Raw genomic sequence first — 20,051 nt, 5'->3', positions numbered from 1 at the left:
TTATTTTATTTTATTTTATTTTATTTTATTTTATTTTATTTTATTTTTTTACCCAGTTAAAGAAATGACAATTCCCAATTGCATTCTTCCTGCAGGAGACATTTGAACTGAACAGCATGCATAACTACAACCATTCAACCTATACATATAGCTTTAGGGGAGAAAATTGTCTGTCTCACTGCCTGTCCTATCATTAAAACTCAAGGCCAGTCCTCAAAAGATTGGAACTATTCTCTCAGCCAGGTTTAAAATTGTCTTTTCTGCACCTTATGTATATTATCTACAGTGTCCATACCTAGCTTAAAGCATGTTCGCGGTACAATACAGTCCCCAGACTAACCGTATAAAAGAAAATCTGAAGCTATTCTTACAAAGATTCTTCCATAACTTGAAAGTAGAGAAGTTAAGAAACTTTTTAAAAGATCTTTGAAAGTTGCACTTAAAAATTAAGGTCACTCTCTTTCCACATGCAAAGTACATTTGATATCATAAAAGCCATAGTGGTGATTACTCATACCTCTCTGTCCTTGTTAGTTACCAAAATATGAAGCCAATATTCATATTGTCTGCAAGTTTAATCTTGCATTCAACATATGGTTGCTTTTGCCCAAAGGAGGCACTAGATCTGAGACTCTTTAGACATTCTGGAGTTTGGTCCACAGCGGTCTTGGAAGAAGCACCCATATTATCATCTCTGAGAGGAAAGAGGTAACTTTGCAGCTTTTTTTTTTTTTTTTTTTTTTTTTTTGAATCTGAGTGTGGGCAATATGCTCAGAGACATCTTTGGAAATACTCAGCAGGGTAATAAGAAATCCATTCCATGTACTTTAGGGATAAGGACAATATTTTTTCCCCTGTTTTTTGTTTATTTTTCTGCAGTTTTTGTTGTTGTTCTTGCTTTATTATTATTACTATTATAGTAATACCACTACAGCTCGAAGTTATATTTTATACTAAATTAGACTGTGTGATTTCTGTGTAACAGACTGTGAAAACCAAGTGCCATTAAGGCAGATGTTTCGCTTTCTGCTGGGTTTTCTTTGATGGCTGAAAGCACTGAAGGGAGATCGTGCCTCCACTATACAGCTTTTGGATTTGCAGCTTGTTGGCAGTTACGAGAAATCAAAATGAGATTTGATTTCGGGTTAACCAAATGAAAATAAAACATTTTCTTTAAAATTCTGTGTCTTAAATGAGAATGATCATCAATGGTCAAATGCAGTGTTTCATTCCAAATGTTTTCCTTAGGATTTGAGCAGTGAGTTGTTTGTTTTTTTGTTTGTTTTTAACAGTAATATTTTAGAAAGATGCAATGTGTGTAAAGTACCTTTGAGAAGGAAACAAAACAGGTTTTTTTAAAAAAGTGCCTTACTGAATGTGAAAAAAAAGAGGGATCCTGTTCACATAAGAACTGCTTGACTATTTTGCTGTCATCAAGGCTGTCTTTTTAACTGGGTGGAGGGAGAGAGTTTCAGCAGCCTATGCTCACTCAGCAGTTTTATACTTTCTAAGCACATACTGTGTAACATCAGCAAGTTAGTTCTTCCCAGTCATTTAGTCTGCTTCCTCCCCTGAGACAGCATGGGGAAAGAAAAAGACTGTGAAACCTCACATTTAATTAATAAAGAACATGTCTAACCAATATTGACACATGGACAGACAAGGTTACTTACCATCTATTAATTCAAATGCTAACAGTGCTGTCCTCAAACAAACTTTAATTTATGAGTGAGATTTTTCCACACCATTTTATTACCCTAAAGCAGTGTGTTATAGAAAGATTGGTATTACTTGGAGCCTGGAAAACAAGTATAGACTTCCACAGTGTTGTTTGTGCAGAAATCAATGTTTTATGTGAAAGTAGGCATCCAAAATGATATGATACTCTGAAATGTGCTGAACTTCCTGTGACTTTAAGTGTATTCATCAGTTTTTGGGAAGCTGAAAGCATCCGTGGCAGTGTTAGGGAACAGAAACTCATGATAACTGGTATCATGTGGATTAAGAAACTTGTAACTAGCAGAATTATTATTATTATTATTATTAAATAGGAAGTGAATGCATTTTGAGTTTTCAGGTGTGGGTTTTTTTTGGACATACAGTGGACCAAGATATAGCCTGAATACCTTGTTCCAGTAGGTATATTCCACTTGTTTTCCTGAACTGCGTCTCATGAATAGAGGACACATGATTATGAATGGAAACCTGTGCTCCTGGCCAAGCCACCATTTTGTAGGAACCCAGTTCCTCAACTGTGAAGTCTGAGCAATGTTTAAAACACAAAACAAGCAGTCCAGTGTGAGTAGTGAGTCAGGCACATCAAGCGTGTTTTAAAGAATGTATCTGTGCTCAGGCTCCCAGCTTTGCCACAAGCAGTAGAGTTATGTACATGGAGTGCAAACCTGAGGAATTTTGTAAGAATGCATTGTATTCTGTGTTTAAATATTTTGAAATGTGTTGAATTTTTTATTGCTGCTATGTTAAGTTTTAGCTAATAAGTGCCTTTTTAACTGCTTTTGGCTCTTCAGTATCTTTCTTTAGTCTCCCTGTAATTACATGCTTATGTTGCAACTTTGACCTTTTAATTATTCCCTGGCATCCAGACCAAAAAACAGTGTCAGAATATTAGTTTGTGCTTCTATTTCTTGATAACATTTGTAGATTAAAATAACAGGAGATGAAAGAAAACGGGGAACCTGCTGAGTCACTACTATTGCCTACCACAACAATGAAAGCTCAACCCCCAGCCCTCCCAACCTACCATTGAGTCCGTAGCTGCTATAAATGCAGCGGCTATTGATATAGACAATATATAGTATCAGCAGAGTTGTAGCAATGAACCCCATAATTCAAGAAATTCATTAAAAAATTAAAAAAAAAATGTTTTGACAGGTACTCGAAACCTCATCAACATGCAGGATGACTCCAAAACATACTTCTTTTGGTCTGGCTTTCATTGACTATGACAAGTGGCTGTACGTTGAGTCATGCTAACAGGTTCTGCATGCTTCTTCTGAGCCACGCTGTCTCCCAGACACTCCATTGCTTTAGATGTGTTTTGAAGAATGCCAGGAGAGGTGGTTTCCACTGCCACCCCAATGCACCCACGTGTGCAGGGTTGGGTAATATACATGGTAGGAAAGGATATTTTTTCTGAAGGAATGTGTTTTGTTTTTTTTTTTAATAAGAACTGAATCTGTGATGAAGTAACTATTACAGGGAAAATATACACCTGTTACCAAGTAATTGGAGCATTTTTTGACATGCATTCAAAAACATAAAATCAGGCTATTCAGGCTGCATAGCTCGCAACATTGTGATTTTGGCATCTTTGCAGCAACCTTGTACCCTGGCGTGGTCAGCCAAGGATCTGTTACAGACAGCTCACGCTGTGGTATTTTGTATGTGCATCAGTGTTTTAAAAGCAACATGGCTTCCCTGGGCTATAATGCATAATAAATGTAGAATCAGTGGGCAAGGGACAGCAGGGGAGAGGCAGTAGATGAGAAAGTAAGAACATTTTTTTTTCCCCTGCTATAAGTTAACTAGAGGGGGTGAACATGTTTTCTAAGTAAGTAAACATGCAATGGCACTGTGAAATATAAACAAAAAGATGAAGGCAAGGTCTGAATGGTCCTGTGCTCTTTTATAATTCTGGCTTCTCTTCAAATTAGCCTGGGCAAATCTTTGCCATTCTTATTAACATGGCAGGCCCTCCAGCTGAGGTGCATTTGTGAAATAACATTATTGAAGCTTTTCTTGTTAGCAATCTGCCCCCCCTTAAGATAGGGCTCTGCCCATTTGCATCCCTCCCTTTGCTTCCTATTTAGAGATATGGCAGCTCTGCTTTAGTACTGGGCTCAGTGGAAACTGTGAAAGTGGTATTAGATGCATGGAAAGAGAAGTGTGCGTGTAAGAGGGAAATTCATCTCATACCCATTTAATAATCAGTGGTAGAATCCTGTTTCTTTCAATACCCTTCAAAAGGACCTGGTTTATTTGAGGGTTATGTTATCTATGCAGTTTTGCATAGCATATGTGGGACAGTTTAAATGAAGTTTTCCATTATAACCATTACTGTGATGGAGTAGATATTAAAGGAATATGCACCTATTTACCAGCTGGAGGAATAATTCTTTGAAAAAATCAGAATAAATTGGATGTCATCTGAAGGATGTTATCAGGCTCCTGGAAGTGGCTGAGCTGCCAAACTATAATAGCAGGCTGTGGGGTTAAAAAAAAAAAAAAAAAAAAAAAGAGAGAAAAAAAAAGAATGTGGGTGCACTTGCTGCTTCGCTGACAGTGACTTCTTCACAGGTAAGCAATCCAGTGTGTTTACTTTCAGTTCAAGTTTGTTTTGTTTACATTGATTTACCATTGCTGCTAACTTCCAATGAGGTGACACAAAGCAACAGGCTACAAAATGCTATCAAACATCCATTCTGACAGCATCCATGTCACAATACACAATGATGTACTGTAATTATACAAAGACAAAAAAAATATAGCTAATTATTCTGACTAGAACTGAAACTGACAGCAAAAAAAGAAAAGAGCCCCTCACCCTGACCTGACGTCCCTGCAGGAATCCATGCTGACACTTTGGCAACCTCATAGCAAAAAAGCGATAACCATCCCTTCACGTGCCAAAACAACTGTTTGTGTAACACCGTGAATTCTCAGCCCGGAGAAATAGTTACATCCATTAAAGAACTTTTTTTTTTTTTTTTTTTTTTTTTTTTCCCCCAACCTGAATCAGCTTCACATTTTTACACAGGTTTAATACTTATTAAAAATAATAAACAAACGAGGGGCATAGGCACCATAGACTGCTCAGACAGTTAAATGCTATAGTAATGGAGTCTAAGATATCCCAGCTTAAAATTCAGCTGCACTTTGATTAGATTTATCTAAAAATAAATAAATAAAAAAAATCCTGATCAATGGCATTACTGAAAAGGTTGGTGAAAAGAGTAATCCCTCTGCTTAATTAGTAGCTGCACTGTCACAAACCAAAATGACCCCGTTTCTCAGTGTTGGCTGTCTGCTTCAGCTTTCGGCTCCATGTTCTGGATTTCTGATGGTCTGTCCATTCCTTAGGTCTTGCATCTCCCCAGGCCCCAAGCACAGAACATCAGGGCTGTAGGAAACAGCCCGATCCAGGTACCCAGCACCCCCACCCCCCCTTTTCTCTTCACAATCTCCAGATTTCTTCATGTATGTTCATGCCTCGCTATTCACTAATGAGGTATTATTAGATGCTAACAATGCCTGCTCTCCTATGGACATTAGCACAGACCAGTGACACATGAAGAAAGCTCTTCATTAAACCACTAAAAAAATATTGCACTTACTTTAACCTTAAGCCCAACCTGCACAGAAAAAAAAAAAAAAACAACTGAAAGTACCAAACATAACGAATGCTCTGGAGCAATCTATTTTATGCACATATTATAGTGTCCTTTCCTTCATGTTGTTCAGTTGAATTTGGTCCAGTATTTTAAAAAAAAAAGTCCAGAAATTAAACAGTTCAAAAGACACCGCAGGCTCGTTAAGGCTTTGTCTCCCCAGTGCTTCTGAAAGTTAAAATTTTTTCTTTCATTATCCGTATACTGCAAGGCAGTGGTCTCTCATGGCAGAATGGCTGGCAGTTCGAGCCATCAAAAGAAAAAATTGGAAGCAAGGGAAGATGGGTGTGCTTCATGGTCTCACCTGGAACAGCACAACACAGACAGAATGTATTAGATAAGGAAATAAATAAGGATCTTAGCATTCATTTCTGCCAGACATCCTTACAACAGCTCACCTATATGAACAATTAGACTCTGGGACTCAGTTTAGAGAGTAAATTATATAGATGTGGGAAAAAGTGAGGCATGTGCAAAGCCATGGTTCATTTTATGGGCAGGGGAGTGAAGTGTGCAACACCATAGAAATCCAGTGGAGATGGCTAGTGTTGGGGCCTATACCATGGCTTTCCTCCAGCTGAGAAGCCAGTTTATGTTAAAAGCGTGCAGTTTCCTGCTCCACCTGAAAGCAAATGTTAGGGTTATAGCTGGCTTATTACTGCCACCTAATGAGCTCAGCTGTTCAAGCAGCAGTGACTCGCCTCCTTAGAGCTTGTCCCCATTGTGCAAGGAAACGGGTTTGCTTACATGAGCTTTGTGGACAGAAGGTACCAAACCATGGCCTGGCAGTTTAGAGCAATGTGTTTTATGCTGAACTGGAGACTGGGCTGGCTGCACTCACCAAGTCAGTAATGCACTCACCAAGTCAGGGCTGTGTGGATCACAACGATGGTGGCTAATGGTGGTATCAGTCTGAGAGGCCGCCTGTTCCTTGGTTCCCCAGGGATTCCTGTCTGAGCTTTTAGGCTACCATCTCACTCTTCAAGAAGCTCTGTTGACAGGCCAGCTCTACTAGCTGCCCAGCCCAAACCCGCTGCTGGCCTTTGGTAGCCTGACAGCTGGGGATTGACGTGAGAATGACCAATGGTAAAAAATAACTTCTCTCTACCTGAATCCTTTACACTTCGCAAAGCGTGGTAGGACAACTAGTGGGAATGCTTAGATTAGACACTAACTCAGGATGTCATGAAGCTCTTACTCTTTGAACAAGTGAACCAACAAACCTTTATACTGCCATGGGGAGTACAGTGGCTTATTTAATGCAAGAGGCTGAAGGACTTTTGCTTGCACTCTCACAAAATTACCTTGGAGGAGGATGAAGCTCAGAAAGCTCCAAACCCCAAGCAAAGCTCCTGCAGTGTAAGGAGCAAATCCCTGTGACACTGGTTGCTACCAAGCAGCTGAGAGGCTAAGCTGTGAGCATAGCACAAGGCTAGGCTTGCCTGACTTACCACCTGTAACTCCAAACTAGGACTTGCTGACGTTCTCATATATGACATCGCTGATGCAAAACTGCTGCTTCTTCTTTTGCCACATCAATTGCACACATTGGTGAATAAAAATGTATTGTTCCTGAAAGAAAGAACCATAGGAGTGTGCATTTTCACAACTCGGAAAGCCTGACCAAAACCCAAGCAGTGAACCAGTTCTATAGCTCATAGTAACAGTTTGCACAGCTTCTCTGTCCCTCTTCATCGTACAGTGACATGTCTGCTCTCCAAATCATAGCCCTTTGTTTTGCACATAAGAGTAGTGGAAGCACCAAAATCTACCTGAGCTGCCCTGGCATCATAATCACTTACAATGTGTGTAATGATGGCAGATGAATTAACACTGTGTTGCAATGTTGGCTCTACTGGTATCACCTGACTGAAAGTTGAAGCTGGGTGACTGTGCATAAGGAATGGGTTTTTGCCAGTAACTATGATTAACCACTAGTTGTTACTGAGGTCTTCTGTTGGTGGCAACTTTAAGCTCTGAACGGGATATATTCTATGTTAAGTCACAGCTATGCTGTGGCAGAAGCACTGCAGCCATATTTATAACCTGCCTTACTGGAAATCTTATTTGCATGTAGAAACAATAGTTGCTGTCATTCACAGTTTCCCTTTTGACTGTCTGCAGAGTGTGTATTCATCAGTGCTATGAGGAGGCTGTGCAAGCACATGCCAGCCGTACAGACAGCAGCCACAGTGCAAGTGACGTGCTCGTGAGGAGCAGCGCTTGAGCCACACACTTCCTCCTGAGCAATGGCACTGCCATGTGTGCGACTTATCTTTCCAATTTAAATCTGAAATGAAGCTCTTCACTGTTACAGTCTCTGACACAGTCCGTGGTGGCAGTTTTGCAGGACAAGGAATGTTAGTCCTGTGGTCCTGACCAGGTAAAGAGGGGCAACCAACTACAGGGACCTGTGGCGTGCAGTAACCCAGCACTTGATGTCTTTTAGTGGTAGAGATGTAACTTACACTACATGGTCTCAGGTCTTCAGCTTGCAGGCCCTATATGGCCTCTAGGAACTGCATAATTCCATTGCCTGAAAATGAATTAATTCCCAGAAAAGTACCCAAATGCTTTATGTACAACAAATTACATCCATGCTGCACATATACCTGAAATATTTCGAAAAGCTTCATGTTTGACTTTACCCGTAAAATGCTGAAATCGGATTTTGCTCACAGAGCACTTAATTATTTTGGGAGTTATCACCTACTGTGCAAATGACTCTGAAAGCAAGTTGATTAATTCACAGATACCATTACATTTGTTGACAGATTTTCCATGCAAAAAGATTGTGTTTATCTTCAGGTTTGGTTATGGTTTGCTTTTGCTGAGTTCTATCATCACACAGAGAAACACTGTATTTCAATTTTAAATCTAAGTCATCATTTGAGTTTATTCCAAGCAGAGAAAGCAAACCCTGATGAATCCTCCACTAATCCTTATGTTCACCATGCACGGGGAGCAAGTGGCTCTCAAACAAAAACAGTTCTACCAAGACAGAGGCAGTTTCAAACTCCAAAACCTGAGTCTGGATTTCAGTCCTTGTCCCCAGTGTCCCAGCAGGTATCAGGATGAGTGTGAAACATATTTTGGACCACAGAAATGCCTGGATTTCCTCACTCCCATTAACTTGGAGTGACTTGTTTCAATTCAGGGTGTTTTCTACTCTACCTTTTTGGGCTTCTGCCATTTTTTAAAAACTTCTCTGTCAGACACAGCCAAGTTTCCAGCATGTGAGGAAACATGAACCCAGGTGAGCTGTGTGTGCCTTGAGATTTTGTAAGGAGATCCTTCCTGCGCCTGGGTGTCAGTGCCGCCTACTGACCTGGGCACAAGGCTTGGCAGGGTTGGGGCCCCCCTGCTACACTAACCCAAAAACTAAACCCCAGGCCACAGCTGGGTACTGCAGACAGGCCACACATGCCCATGAGATTCCCCCCCCCCCCCCCCCCCCCCCCCCCCCCGCCCCCCGCCTGTATATATTACAGCAAGCTTTGCTGACCAAGTTTAGGATGTAGGTCTTGCTCTCTCCAATATGGACAGGCTATGTAGGTTTGATCCTGCCCCCCGGTATCTAATCCTGAGTATTAGCACCTGTTCGTGGAACATTTTCATCCTGATCTAATTTGCTAGAGCATTAGGAAAGCCTTCTCACCGTGCGTGTGTGCGCACGCAAAGGAGGTACAATCTGTACATGTGCGTTTGCACATTTGGCAGTGAGAAGAGGGGCAGCAGCAGGCAGTAAGAAGATGCTCAGGCCACTGCCTGGAGCAGCAGGAGCTCAGCAACCACCAAAACCCAGTCCCTGACATCAGCTCCAGGCAGACAATGAGTTTGTACATCAAAAAGAAAAAAATCACATCACCTCTGGAGTGGTAATGCAACTGCAGCTGAAATAAAGCACCAGGATTTTCTGGTGTTTACGTAAGGATGTGCCTTTGGATTAATTTAGGGAATTGTGACAAAAAGTGGTAGGTTGGTGGGAATGATCCAGAATGGTCTGAGAATGACCTTATTCATTTCTAGGCAGTAGCTGGTGTCCCTGCAGGTTTCCCTTTTCCTCTCCCATCCCTGCTAAATCTTCTCTGCTTTGCTCTGGGATAAGCAGTCCTTGGCAACAGATTATCTGCCAGACTCAGGCTGCTAACAGTGTTGGTGGTGCTTCCAGCTATGTGGGGGTTGCCAGCTTGTGCTGTGTCTAACCAGTGAAGAGTACAATGTGCATGAAATCTTTCCATCAGTAGAGGAAACAGGAACTTTTCAGATGCATAAAACCTTCTGCTTTGGAAAAAGAGTTTCTGTACGTTTTTCCATACACATATTCTGATATGACTATTTTGTCATTTTCCTCAAAAAGAGAAAAATACCCAGTAGATACAGGGGCAGGGAGAGGGGACAGGATGGTGTCTGGCAGACTCTCTTTTGTCTCTTCCACTTCAGGTATCTGTATTGCCATCATGTAACTTATTTCATATGCTTGACCATATGATACCCTTTTAAAAAGTGTGAATGGCTGTCCAATACTGGTATTGCTTCATAAGTCATTAATCCCTTCAGCAAGTCCAACACTTTTCAAAATGGTTTGAAAATTGCAAATGCTAGTCTCTTATAATGGATTTTTACACGTTCATTTCTCAGAAGGTGAGAATAGCCCATCCCCTCTGGAAGACATCAGTGAGATTGAAGATGTATTATCAGACTTCCACCTATTCAGCAGATTAATAATGTGACAACATTACAATGAAGATGAAAACTTAATTGTCTCTACTCATAGCTGTTTTGCCAGGTGTTCAGGGGAACAACAGTCACTGGACACAAGCATGCTACAGAGGAGCATGAGATAGGTCTCACAATACATTCACATTGAAGTGAACTGAGAGGGCACCCTACCTCTGTCTGCACCATGGACATCCTGTAGGACCGCATGTCAGACACCAGGCCCAATATGTCTACAAACTCGTGGTCGCGGATGTGCTGTAAGAGTCGGTCCAGGGCTATGAAGGTTCCTGTTCGTCCCACTCCAGCACTGCAACACACACAGACAGGCACTACATTTAGGCTTTTCAGGTGTGGACACAGAGGAAAATCAGTGGTAGTGAAAAAGCAGGTGTCCTGCATCTTGTATGTAGCTAATCTGAGGTCAGACTAGTTAGTTAATTTGGGGGATATAATGCCATGCAAGCTTTCATGCATTGTTTAAACAGAATGTATGGGATGCATGGCTCTGCAATTATTTCACCTTCTTATAATCCTCTTAATCTCTTTCATGTTCTCACGTGCAGAATGCTCATTCATAACCTCATCCACCCTTAGCTGGCTGCTCATCCCACTTTCACTGCTCCCCTCAAAGTCATGAGAAATCCCACACTACGGGAGCTGCAGCCATAAGTGCAGAGAGCCCTGCTCTGACTGCTATGTGGAGGCATTTGTGGCAGGAAATGCACGATTCCATGCCACAGCTCTCTGTACAGGGAACTAGAGGCTTTGTAAAAGCACTGCACTACTGGCGTTCATCCACAAAAGACAAACCACCGAGAGGAGGCTTTGCTCCAGGACTTCTGCCTTGGGAGCATGACATAGAAATAGATGGCAACCACGTGGCTGAAAAATCTTCATTTTCATACAGGGACACTTAGCAACTGGAAAAACAAACACATAATGAGTTGATTTATAACTTCTAATACGTAAATATTTTTTGCATTGTGAATTCATGTGTAACACTGAAGTCTGATTTCATTATGGGTGTGGTTTCAGAGGTTTTGTAAAATTTTATACAGTCTCAACTCTGTATACAGTTTCTACTACTAAGGAGAGAAGCATGTGTCTTAAGATAAGTTGTTTCTTCTGTTTTGCTGTATTTTTCAGAAAGGACTTGGAAGGATTTGCAATAAAGTTGCAACAGGTTTGTTTTTTTTTGTTGTTGTCTTTTTTCTTTTTTCTTTTTTTTCTTGTTCGTGTTTAAAAATGTCAATGTATCAAATGGAATACAATGGAATTTTTGATCTACTTATTTTACAGATTCATTAATTGATATATTCATAAATAACAAGGGGAAAAGTTGTAAAAATGTCAGTTCTGTGCATTCTTTAATGCTTCAGAACAATTGCTGTAGGAGTTTATCAATACATGCTTTCTCCACCCCTTCCACTTATTTCAGAACATTGCTACTTTTAATCTATGTAGTCTCGGTATACGCTAAAATATCGTCTGAAAAACTCTCTCTCTGCTGGTATGAGCATCCTGATTAAAAAGAATATTAAAAAGAAATAAAAAGAAGCTTGTTGTTATCCAGCTCTCTAATTCTTTCTCCTATTCCTTCCCAGAACAATTAAGTATTACAAAGAGTTTAATTTCACAGCCCTACATTCAAATCTGACTTCCTAGCACCCTTCTTGATATTAGGACTCCCAAAACAATATCCCCTATGAATTTCTCGATTAGGTTGTAGGGGAGGGCAGCATGACTTGATGCTTTTACAGATGCCCGTGTTGTTCTGCATTCTGGTAGAAGACCAGGTGCCATTTCTGGAAACTTGAGAAGACATTACTCTACAAGACTGTTTTCTGGAAAGAAGCACTTGAGAGTGTGTTGCAAGGAACAAACAGTGCTGACCAGTAACAGGACAGACCACACTGGAGGGTGCTGACACATTGTGCAGCAACGCAAACGCTGCCTGTGAGGTGGATGACGCAGGGCTGGCAGACATGGACCTCATCAAGCCTCAACTTCCTTCTGGAGCACGTCACCATAATGTATACATACTCATCCTTTGCAACCTGGTTATTTACATCTCTCTGAAAATCTATCGTGAGTGGCTCTTGCACTAGAAGCCACAAAGAGGTTTGAAATCAGTGGGGAGAGCTGTGTCAGGAAGCAATCTGGTGTGATATCACCACTAGCACAGCAGCTGCTCCCAGTGGGGCCGAGGGAGCGAGTGCATTAATAGAAGGCCAGATGACGCACAAGAGATAAATCTGTCAGTATATAAACAACCACCCTCCACAAAAAAAAAAAAAAAAAAAAAAAAAAGGAAAAAAGTACATGTGACTGTTATCATGGGATTCTGGGATTATTACTAGCACAGGATAATACTCTTCATGTGACATTCTGAATTCTCCGAAAGCTGAGCAATCAGAGGAAGAGGAGGAGGAGAAGGAAGAGGAAGTCCTCAGACACACTACACCATCCGTATTGCAAAGGTATGGAAATGAGAAAGCAGGGGCAAACTCCAAGCTGCTGTACACCAGGATTGCCTGCTGCGCTGTGCAAAGCAATTTGTTTGTAACAGCCCTAGAACTGACCCAACTCTGGACAGAAGTGCTGCACCTGTGGGTGCAGGCTGAAATCCCAGACCTGCCTCAGTCAAAGCAGGGGACTAATCCTTTACCCTTAAAAACAAGGGAAACCATCCTTGGTTTACCTAAGAGATGAACAGAATCCCAGAACCTCCCAGTGGTTCCCCAGCCCATCTAACCAGGTACCTCCTTCAGCTCTCCGTTGCCTTGAAGTGTTACCTGCAGTGTATGATCATGGGGCCTTTGCTCTTTGCTGATTTCTGCCTGACCATCTGCACAAACTGCAGGATGCTTTCCGCGGCGTTGGTTGTGGGGACACCATGGTCTGGCCAGGCAGTGTAGTTAAAATGCATCACATCTTGCACCTCATCAGCCTAATGGGAAAATCACAACGGCAGCATGTTCACAGGAGTTTTAACAGTGCAGTCACGCTCGCTCAGATGGAGGTTTTATTGTTGTGCTGCTTTTTTTAATCCAAATACAGCCTATGAAAGTAAAGTCCACCAAAAAGGTGGCCATGTATTTACATGATATTTGATTTTAAAAGTGAGGAAAGTGGAGATCAGGCATGAACTCGTGTTTCTGTGTGAGATTTTTTTTCCTTCTCTTTCCTAATGGTGGTTTCATTTTGTTTCCCTTTTAAATCAAGAACTGTTGCACTTTTCAAGTTTAAGCTTCCTTCCTCTTTCTATTCAATTTCCTCTCTCTTTCTTCTTCTGCCATGGATAAAGAATAGCACTGTTGGCAAACAGTTAATACTGGATTCATGAGAATTTTTCTTCTGAAGTATCAAAGAAAAATGTCACTGAAAGGGAAGAGAAAATCACCTCCCATTTCCAGATGGCAAAGGAAATTCCTTAAAAACAAACAAACAAACAAACAAACAAAAAATATTATTAACCAAAGCATTTATAATGCTAAAACCTCTAGTGGCTTAGGTGAAATAAGATCCTCAATCCAACACATTGCCTTTGAGACTGAAAGGATCTTAGAAGTGTGTGGAGGGGAGGGTCTCATCACCAAAATCCATGGCGAGCAAGCAATGCCTTTAGTTTTGCCATTCTGGGTCAGGCTAAATACCCCTATTCTAGTAATCTCTCTCCAGTCACAGACAACAGCAGGTGATTAGAAAAAGGGTATTAAAAATGAGATCAGTACTAAAGCCCCTGAAGTAGCTGCCCTGGTTTTGGTAAAGGACAGTTTACCTGAACAGCAAACTGCACTCTGATAATTATTTTTAGTAGATACCAACAGCTCAACCTCTGAGTTGATCCCATCATGTTTTATGCCAGTTCCTTGCTGTATTTTTACATGCTTTATTGAAGCAGCTGCACAGGATGCTTGGCTGATTGTGATGGGCTGCAAGGCTCTTCCATTTCCTCTACTTCAATAAATGAAAGCAGAAAAATGCTCTATTTCAGCAGCAGGAGGGAGTGGAGAACCATCTATGTGGACACCTTTTACTCAAGATCCTGTCTGAGACATTTTTTAAAAAGTTTTGAATGGCTTATAGCAATAAGGTTATGCCTGACATTAAAAAAAAAAAAAAAAAGGAGAAGAAACTATAAGCGCCCATTGTCAGTAACCATCTGCACTACAGAAATGTTCAGAACCATGGTACTACTGTTGTTTCAGTCTCTGACAAGTTCACAGAGATGACAATCCTAGGGGAAAACCTTGTGGTTTAGACATTTGCTTGTGTGAAGTGACGCTAAGGCCATGATAATTTTTTTAGGTGCTTTCCACTTAATGCCAGAAATGGACAAAAGTTAATGAAAAATCTGGACCAACATAGCTCCCATCCCATTAGCAGGACCAAGCAAAATGTTTTGCTTACATAGCAAATTCGGAAATTCCTATAAACCCAATCTGTGTGCTCCTCCTCAGACAGCATCTCCACAGTAATGTCCCCATATGCAATAGGATCTTCTGTAAAAGGCCAGTAATGATCACATTTTACCTGAAAGAGAAATATATGTAAATACATATATACCCTTTTTTAAAAAAAGAAACAAAACCAAAACTAAAACCAGTCAAAACAATCAAAAGTAAAACTTCAGTTTTAGAAATGCCTACAGAATTATTTGGTTGAGGCTTCAACAAGAGGTGCTTCCTGCAATGACTTTCAGCCTGGTTATTCCTGCCTGTGTAACTACAGATATGGTTATGCGCTGGGAAGCATTGTGAAGCATTATGAAGGAGAGATTTAGCATAACAAAGAATGACAATATATGGCTTATTTATAGATTGCTTTCCTCATAGAAAACACCTAAGAGGAACAAAACACAGGCAACAAGAACATACTAAACAAGAACAACATATTCTATTATAATATCAAGGGAAATATAAAGCCTAATACTTGTATTTTATTTTTATGTAAACTTAAAAGTACAGAAACACAGAGTGGCTGAGGTTGGAAAGGACCACCAGAGGCCATCTGATCCAATCCCTGCTCAAGCAAGGCCACCCAGAGCAGGTTGCCCTGGACCACATGCAGGTGGCTTTTGAAGATCTACAAGGATAGAGACTCCGCAACATCTCTGGGCAACCTGCGACAGCTTTTGACCCCACCCCTCATAGTAAAAAAGCATTTTCTTGTGTTCCAATTAAATTTCATGTGCCCATTGCCTCTTGTCCTGTCAGCAGGCACCACTAAGAGCCTGGCTCCCTCATCTCCATTCCTCACCATCAAGTATTTACACACAGAGACCAGAACCATCTGAACCTTTTTTCCCCGAGGGGAAGAGTCCCATCTCCCTCAGCTTCTTCTCAAATGAAAGATACCCCCTGTCCCATCCTGAAATGCTTCCCATAACTTAATGAAGTGCATAGTCAAGTTATGGTTATGATGTTTCCTCATGAAAAACAATACAAATAAATCCAACAGAAAATAAATGTTTTTGAGTAGTTTTCTTTCAAGAAACATGTAGGAAAGATGTAAAAGATTTCATTACATACCCTTCTTTTCTCATTACACTGAGTGAGCATAACAATAATTTGAGATTTTTGCTGAAGAACCATCTTCCAAAAATCATTTCTAGTTTCTGGCAATGGTCCTTGGGTTGCAATGTATTCCTGGGGTGAATTATAACCCTAAGAAACAAAGAGAAAAGTGCTTTTTACTGACATGCTTAATGATTCAGAATACCTATTTTTCTCCGGCATTTGTATTTTTAGATTGTTCAAGTTCAGTTTGTACTTTTAAAGTAATCCCTAATATAAACTATTTTGTGATTTTTGAAATTTATTTTGAAATTACAACTTTCTCTATTTTTTAGTGCTCCCAAACTGTAAGCAAATTAGAAGGAAAGATGGGACATAAAGCCATTACTTTACAAACCCTTTTCCTTAAGAGTTGAAAAGGCAAGATTAAAAAAATAAAATAAGGAGACTCCTCGAACAAAGCTTTAGCTTCTTCCAGATTTTGTAATTTATGTGTTTGTTTAGTTATAGACATAAAACAATTATTAAAGTAGTGGCTATAGTGATTTTCAAGAACTGATGTAAACGGAAGGTAGCCATGAATAGGAGTATACAAATGTGTTTACTGCATAAGGAATTAAATTAGCAAAATATTAATTAGAACTCTGTTTAAAATAATAGAAAATGTGCTCAGTCAAGACCCTTAACAGATTATAATTGCTATGTTTTATTGAACCGAGAGACTTCACATCCATGTATTTCTCCTCCTATCACTATCAAATATCAATTTAACTGTAAAAGACTCCTTCCCATCTCCAAAAAGAAAAGACTGTTATAAAGACCATGTAAAAGATACATAGAAAGGACATTTTAGCATCTGGTATAACAATATTTGAAGAGATTGTATCAGCAAAACCATATTTAGAAAGTTATTTAATATTCCTCCAAAGAGAAAAAGATGCATTCAGCACACAGCATGATCCTATGTAAGTTAAGCAATTTCTGTGCCACCACAGTATGTGGATTGTAAAAATACTGACATTTTGGGAGTACTTTCCATAAACAGTTTCCTCTAGACATCTCTAAAAGCCAGTGTAGTCTGAGTTTTTCTGTTACACAGAACCTTGTTTGTCTGTCCAGCCTAAGTGGCAAATCCTTATTATCATGGAGACACAGATCACCACTAGTATCAGTGCTTGGAGGGAGGTAGAGAAGCAATCTTCAGGAACAAACAAGCATTAAGATGATGTGTCTATCCCTGTTGGGAAGACAATTTCTGTGGTCAGCATTATGCTGTAAGTAAAACCACACAGATGTAAACTATAAAAAACAGAATTTGGTAATTCAGAAAGGACTGCCTACATACAATCCTATTATCCATAATCCAATGTCATAGAAGTTTCCTGATTTGTGAATGATGCTTTTGAAGACTGGAACACTTTTTTCTTGATTCACTACAAGCTCAGACATGCAGCTGTAGTGTTTATGGTCAGGTCCTTGCCACACAGAAGCTAAGTACAGGCAACATACTTAGTAGCACATGCTCGGCCGATGCCAGTGACAGAGCAGTGGTTTCACTGACTCATTTGAGGGCTCCTCCCTTTTCCGTAATCCTGACTCAGCTCTCCCCAGCACAGCCAGTGCCAACTCTGTCTTCTGTTCACAACAAGGGTGCAGAAATGCTCATCTGTATATGGTCCCCAAGTGAAATGTCTTCTTCTAAATGGATGCTGGAATGCCCTGCTGCCTCTCCATGCAGAGCAAGGCAGTGCACTTTTCTCTCCCTGAACACAGCCCACACTGAGCCCCAGCAAAGGGGCAGTGGGGAAGGGGGCAATAAAACAAAGGCAAACCTCTGGGCAGGGACAGTGGAAAGAAATGATGAGATTTTAGCCCACCCCCATTGTCAAAATATTTGGCTACAGCTCCGGGTTCACTTCAGTTATCCTAAAACTCTGGGTGTTCTTCCCTGGTAAACAGCTGCACATTGCCAGGCAGAAGGAGGTACACTGGGAGGACTAGAAGCAATGAAAAGCAGAAGTGCTTCCTACACACCATCTGAGCTATATGCTTTTTGTGTGTTGTAGTATCTGGCATCATCCTTTTTCCAGGTGAATTAGAAACCCGGAAAGGTTTCTAGTTTAAAAGTTTCTAATTGCTACCCTTGCTGTCTTAAAAAGGCACTGGACCAGTTAACCTTTCCTCCTCATTTTTCTACCACTCCAAGATTATTTTCACAAAAATTCACAGCTCACCCAGTGCTACTATGAGAAAAATTGGTGAAAACTCCCTCCTCACCTCCCTTCTGTTTTGGTGTGTGGTGGAAAGCATAGCTCCCTGTAGGCAAAGTACTGGAAGCTGAGGAGATGCTGAGAATGTAACTGAGCTACCAGGAGATATTGTGCTGTTTGCAGCTCATGTGTTCTAACTGCTGTGCAGGATACTATCCTTTACATTGATCAGAGTGTCCTTACTCACAGGAATATAGTTGGCATTAATGTAGTCAGATCCCTCTTCTTCATTCATTGAAACTAACCGGACACGACTAAAATCATCTGTAAAAGGAAATGAGAAATCATTTGGCCATCAAGCATGACACTCATCTCCGACTACCCAAAATTAAAAGTATCCTATAGAAACTGGAAAAAAAAAAACTATTAAAAAAAAAAAAAAAAGTGCTCATATTCACCAACAGAGAACAATGGTTGCTTCAGTAAATACTACATGGATGCACCACGACTGCAGTTCTGCAGAATACATCCTCCAATTGCCAGCCCTTTGGGCTCACCTAGGTTTCATTAAAATCGGAGGAAAAAAATAATACCACTACTCAGTAGTAGAAACTACTTTGTGTTTCTCACCTCCAAACCCCAGTCTTGACAAACATCCCCCAAAAGCTATGTCTCTTCAAAACTAACAATATAACACCTATTGCCTGCTTCTCTCTAAGGACAAGCTTTAAAACAGGCTTTTATCAGTCAGAAAATCTGTCTTGATTCTCTTATGCTCTTATTAAAAATCTTCTTTCCCACTTAAGGGACTTTATCAGTCACCTGCATGTACTGTACTTACATGGCAAGATATTTGTGTAGCGATTTTTACAGCGATTCATGGGAAGATCAGCAGCAAAGTGTGGTATGTCAAGCCCAATCAGTTTTAGCTCCTGGGGTAAGAGAAAGAAAAATGCCAAGGTCAAACTCTGCAAGGTACAGAAAACGATTCTTTGTAAAGTGAATGTCTGTGCTATGTACCAGACTGAAAATATTCATAAAACACTATAAACTGACAGCAGGACTACACTGAGTTTGCTTATCTGATGACCCTACATTTGGCTCCAAACAGCCACAGAGCAACAATGTGGTCTCATCTGCTGATGGTGCCAATGCACTGCCACCATTCAAGGCTCTGACAACAGCCTGCTCTTCTCCACTTACAAGTAGTTAACCAAAATAGTGTCAAATCAAGGGGGTTGACAAATTCTGTGGTGGTCATCCACCTCACTTAAAGTCCTGGGTCCTCAAGTGGCTTTAGATCTTTCTACTAGGGAATGCTTGAAAAATCTTTCCAGTCACTACCTTTAGTAGTTACATCTAACATATGATGCACTAGAGGACTTTCACTGGCAGTAAGGAAACGATAGCTACCCAGAGCAGTGGTAATGCCCTGACAGTCCTCTTGTTTCCCCTTCAAGCCTTTGGGAACTAGCTCTAGGACTGGAGATTTTTAGTTTTATATTTTTAAACTGACTTTAAATGCAGGGTAATCAAGATAATGTATTTCAATTGCTGTTTAAGAGCCTTCCTTGATCTTCAAGAGATTTTTGATGTTACTTCCTCATTCCAGTGCTGCCCCTCAAATTAAAGACACTGTAAAAACCTTGAATTCACTTTATGCCATCAGCATGTCCTATACTTAAAGGAAGTGTGTTGATCTGGCAATTGTCTTGAATTACACATGATGAGCCACTACAATCTGCTTACTAAATATGTTCTTTAATGGTACCAAGGCCTGCTTTTAAATTCTGCAGAACTTGAAGTGAAACTGACCCACCTAGAAACAGTGCACACTGCACAGTCGTTGCACAGGAAGACATCACACAAACCTAACATCTGGAAAAAGCTGATTTAGTCATGGCAGCTAGGAGATGACAGAGTCCCCATAGATTTACCTCAAATTGCAGAGAAAATTTATAATCAGAATCTTTGGCCATATCCTTGATGTAGCCATCAAAATCATCCAATTGGACAGGGCTTTAAAAAAGAAAAAAAAAACAAACATACAAATTAAGAAAAAGAAAAAAGTACTAGGTTTCATTTTTATTTTCCCCCAGAATACTATATAGAAGTGCTGCTGGCACTGATGGGTTTGGCTAGGGTTGGGTGTTGGAGTTGTTTTACATGAGGTAAACCGCTGTCCTGAGGGG

At 40.5% G+C, this 20,051-nt stretch overlaps 1 protein-coding gene across 1 annotated transcript in view; it reads right to left on the bottom strand.

The window, feature by feature from the left end:
• Nucleotides 1-736: 736 nt before the first annotated feature.
• Nucleotides 737-20,051, bottom strand: part of PTPRO (protein tyrosine phosphatase receptor type O) — a 161,447-nt gene continuing 142,132 nt past the window's right edge. The window contains 9 exon segments of the mRNA XM_035346790.1: nt 737-5,712; nt 6,860-6,980; nt 10,302-10,437; nt 12,926-13,080; nt 14,544-14,666; nt 15,665-15,799; nt 18,107-18,183; nt 18,701-18,791; nt 19,797-19,878. Coding sequence (XP_035202681.1) covers nt 6,876-6,980; nt 10,302-10,437; nt 12,926-13,080; nt 14,544-14,666; nt 15,665-15,799; nt 18,107-18,183; nt 18,701-18,791; nt 19,797-19,878 — 904 coding nt within the window. The 3' untranslated portion in view covers nt 737-5,712; nt 6,860-6,875.

The sequence above is a fragment of the Oxyura jamaicensis genome, chromosome 1, assembly GCF_011077185.1.
Source record: "Oxyura jamaicensis isolate SHBP4307 breed ruddy duck chromosome 1, BPBGC_Ojam_1.0, whole genome shotgun sequence".
NCBI lineage: Eukaryota > Metazoa > Chordata > Aves > Anseriformes > Anatidae > Oxyura > Oxyura jamaicensis.
Note: the sequence above shows the minus strand (reverse complement) of the source record. Positions and strands in the feature narration are given on the sequence as shown.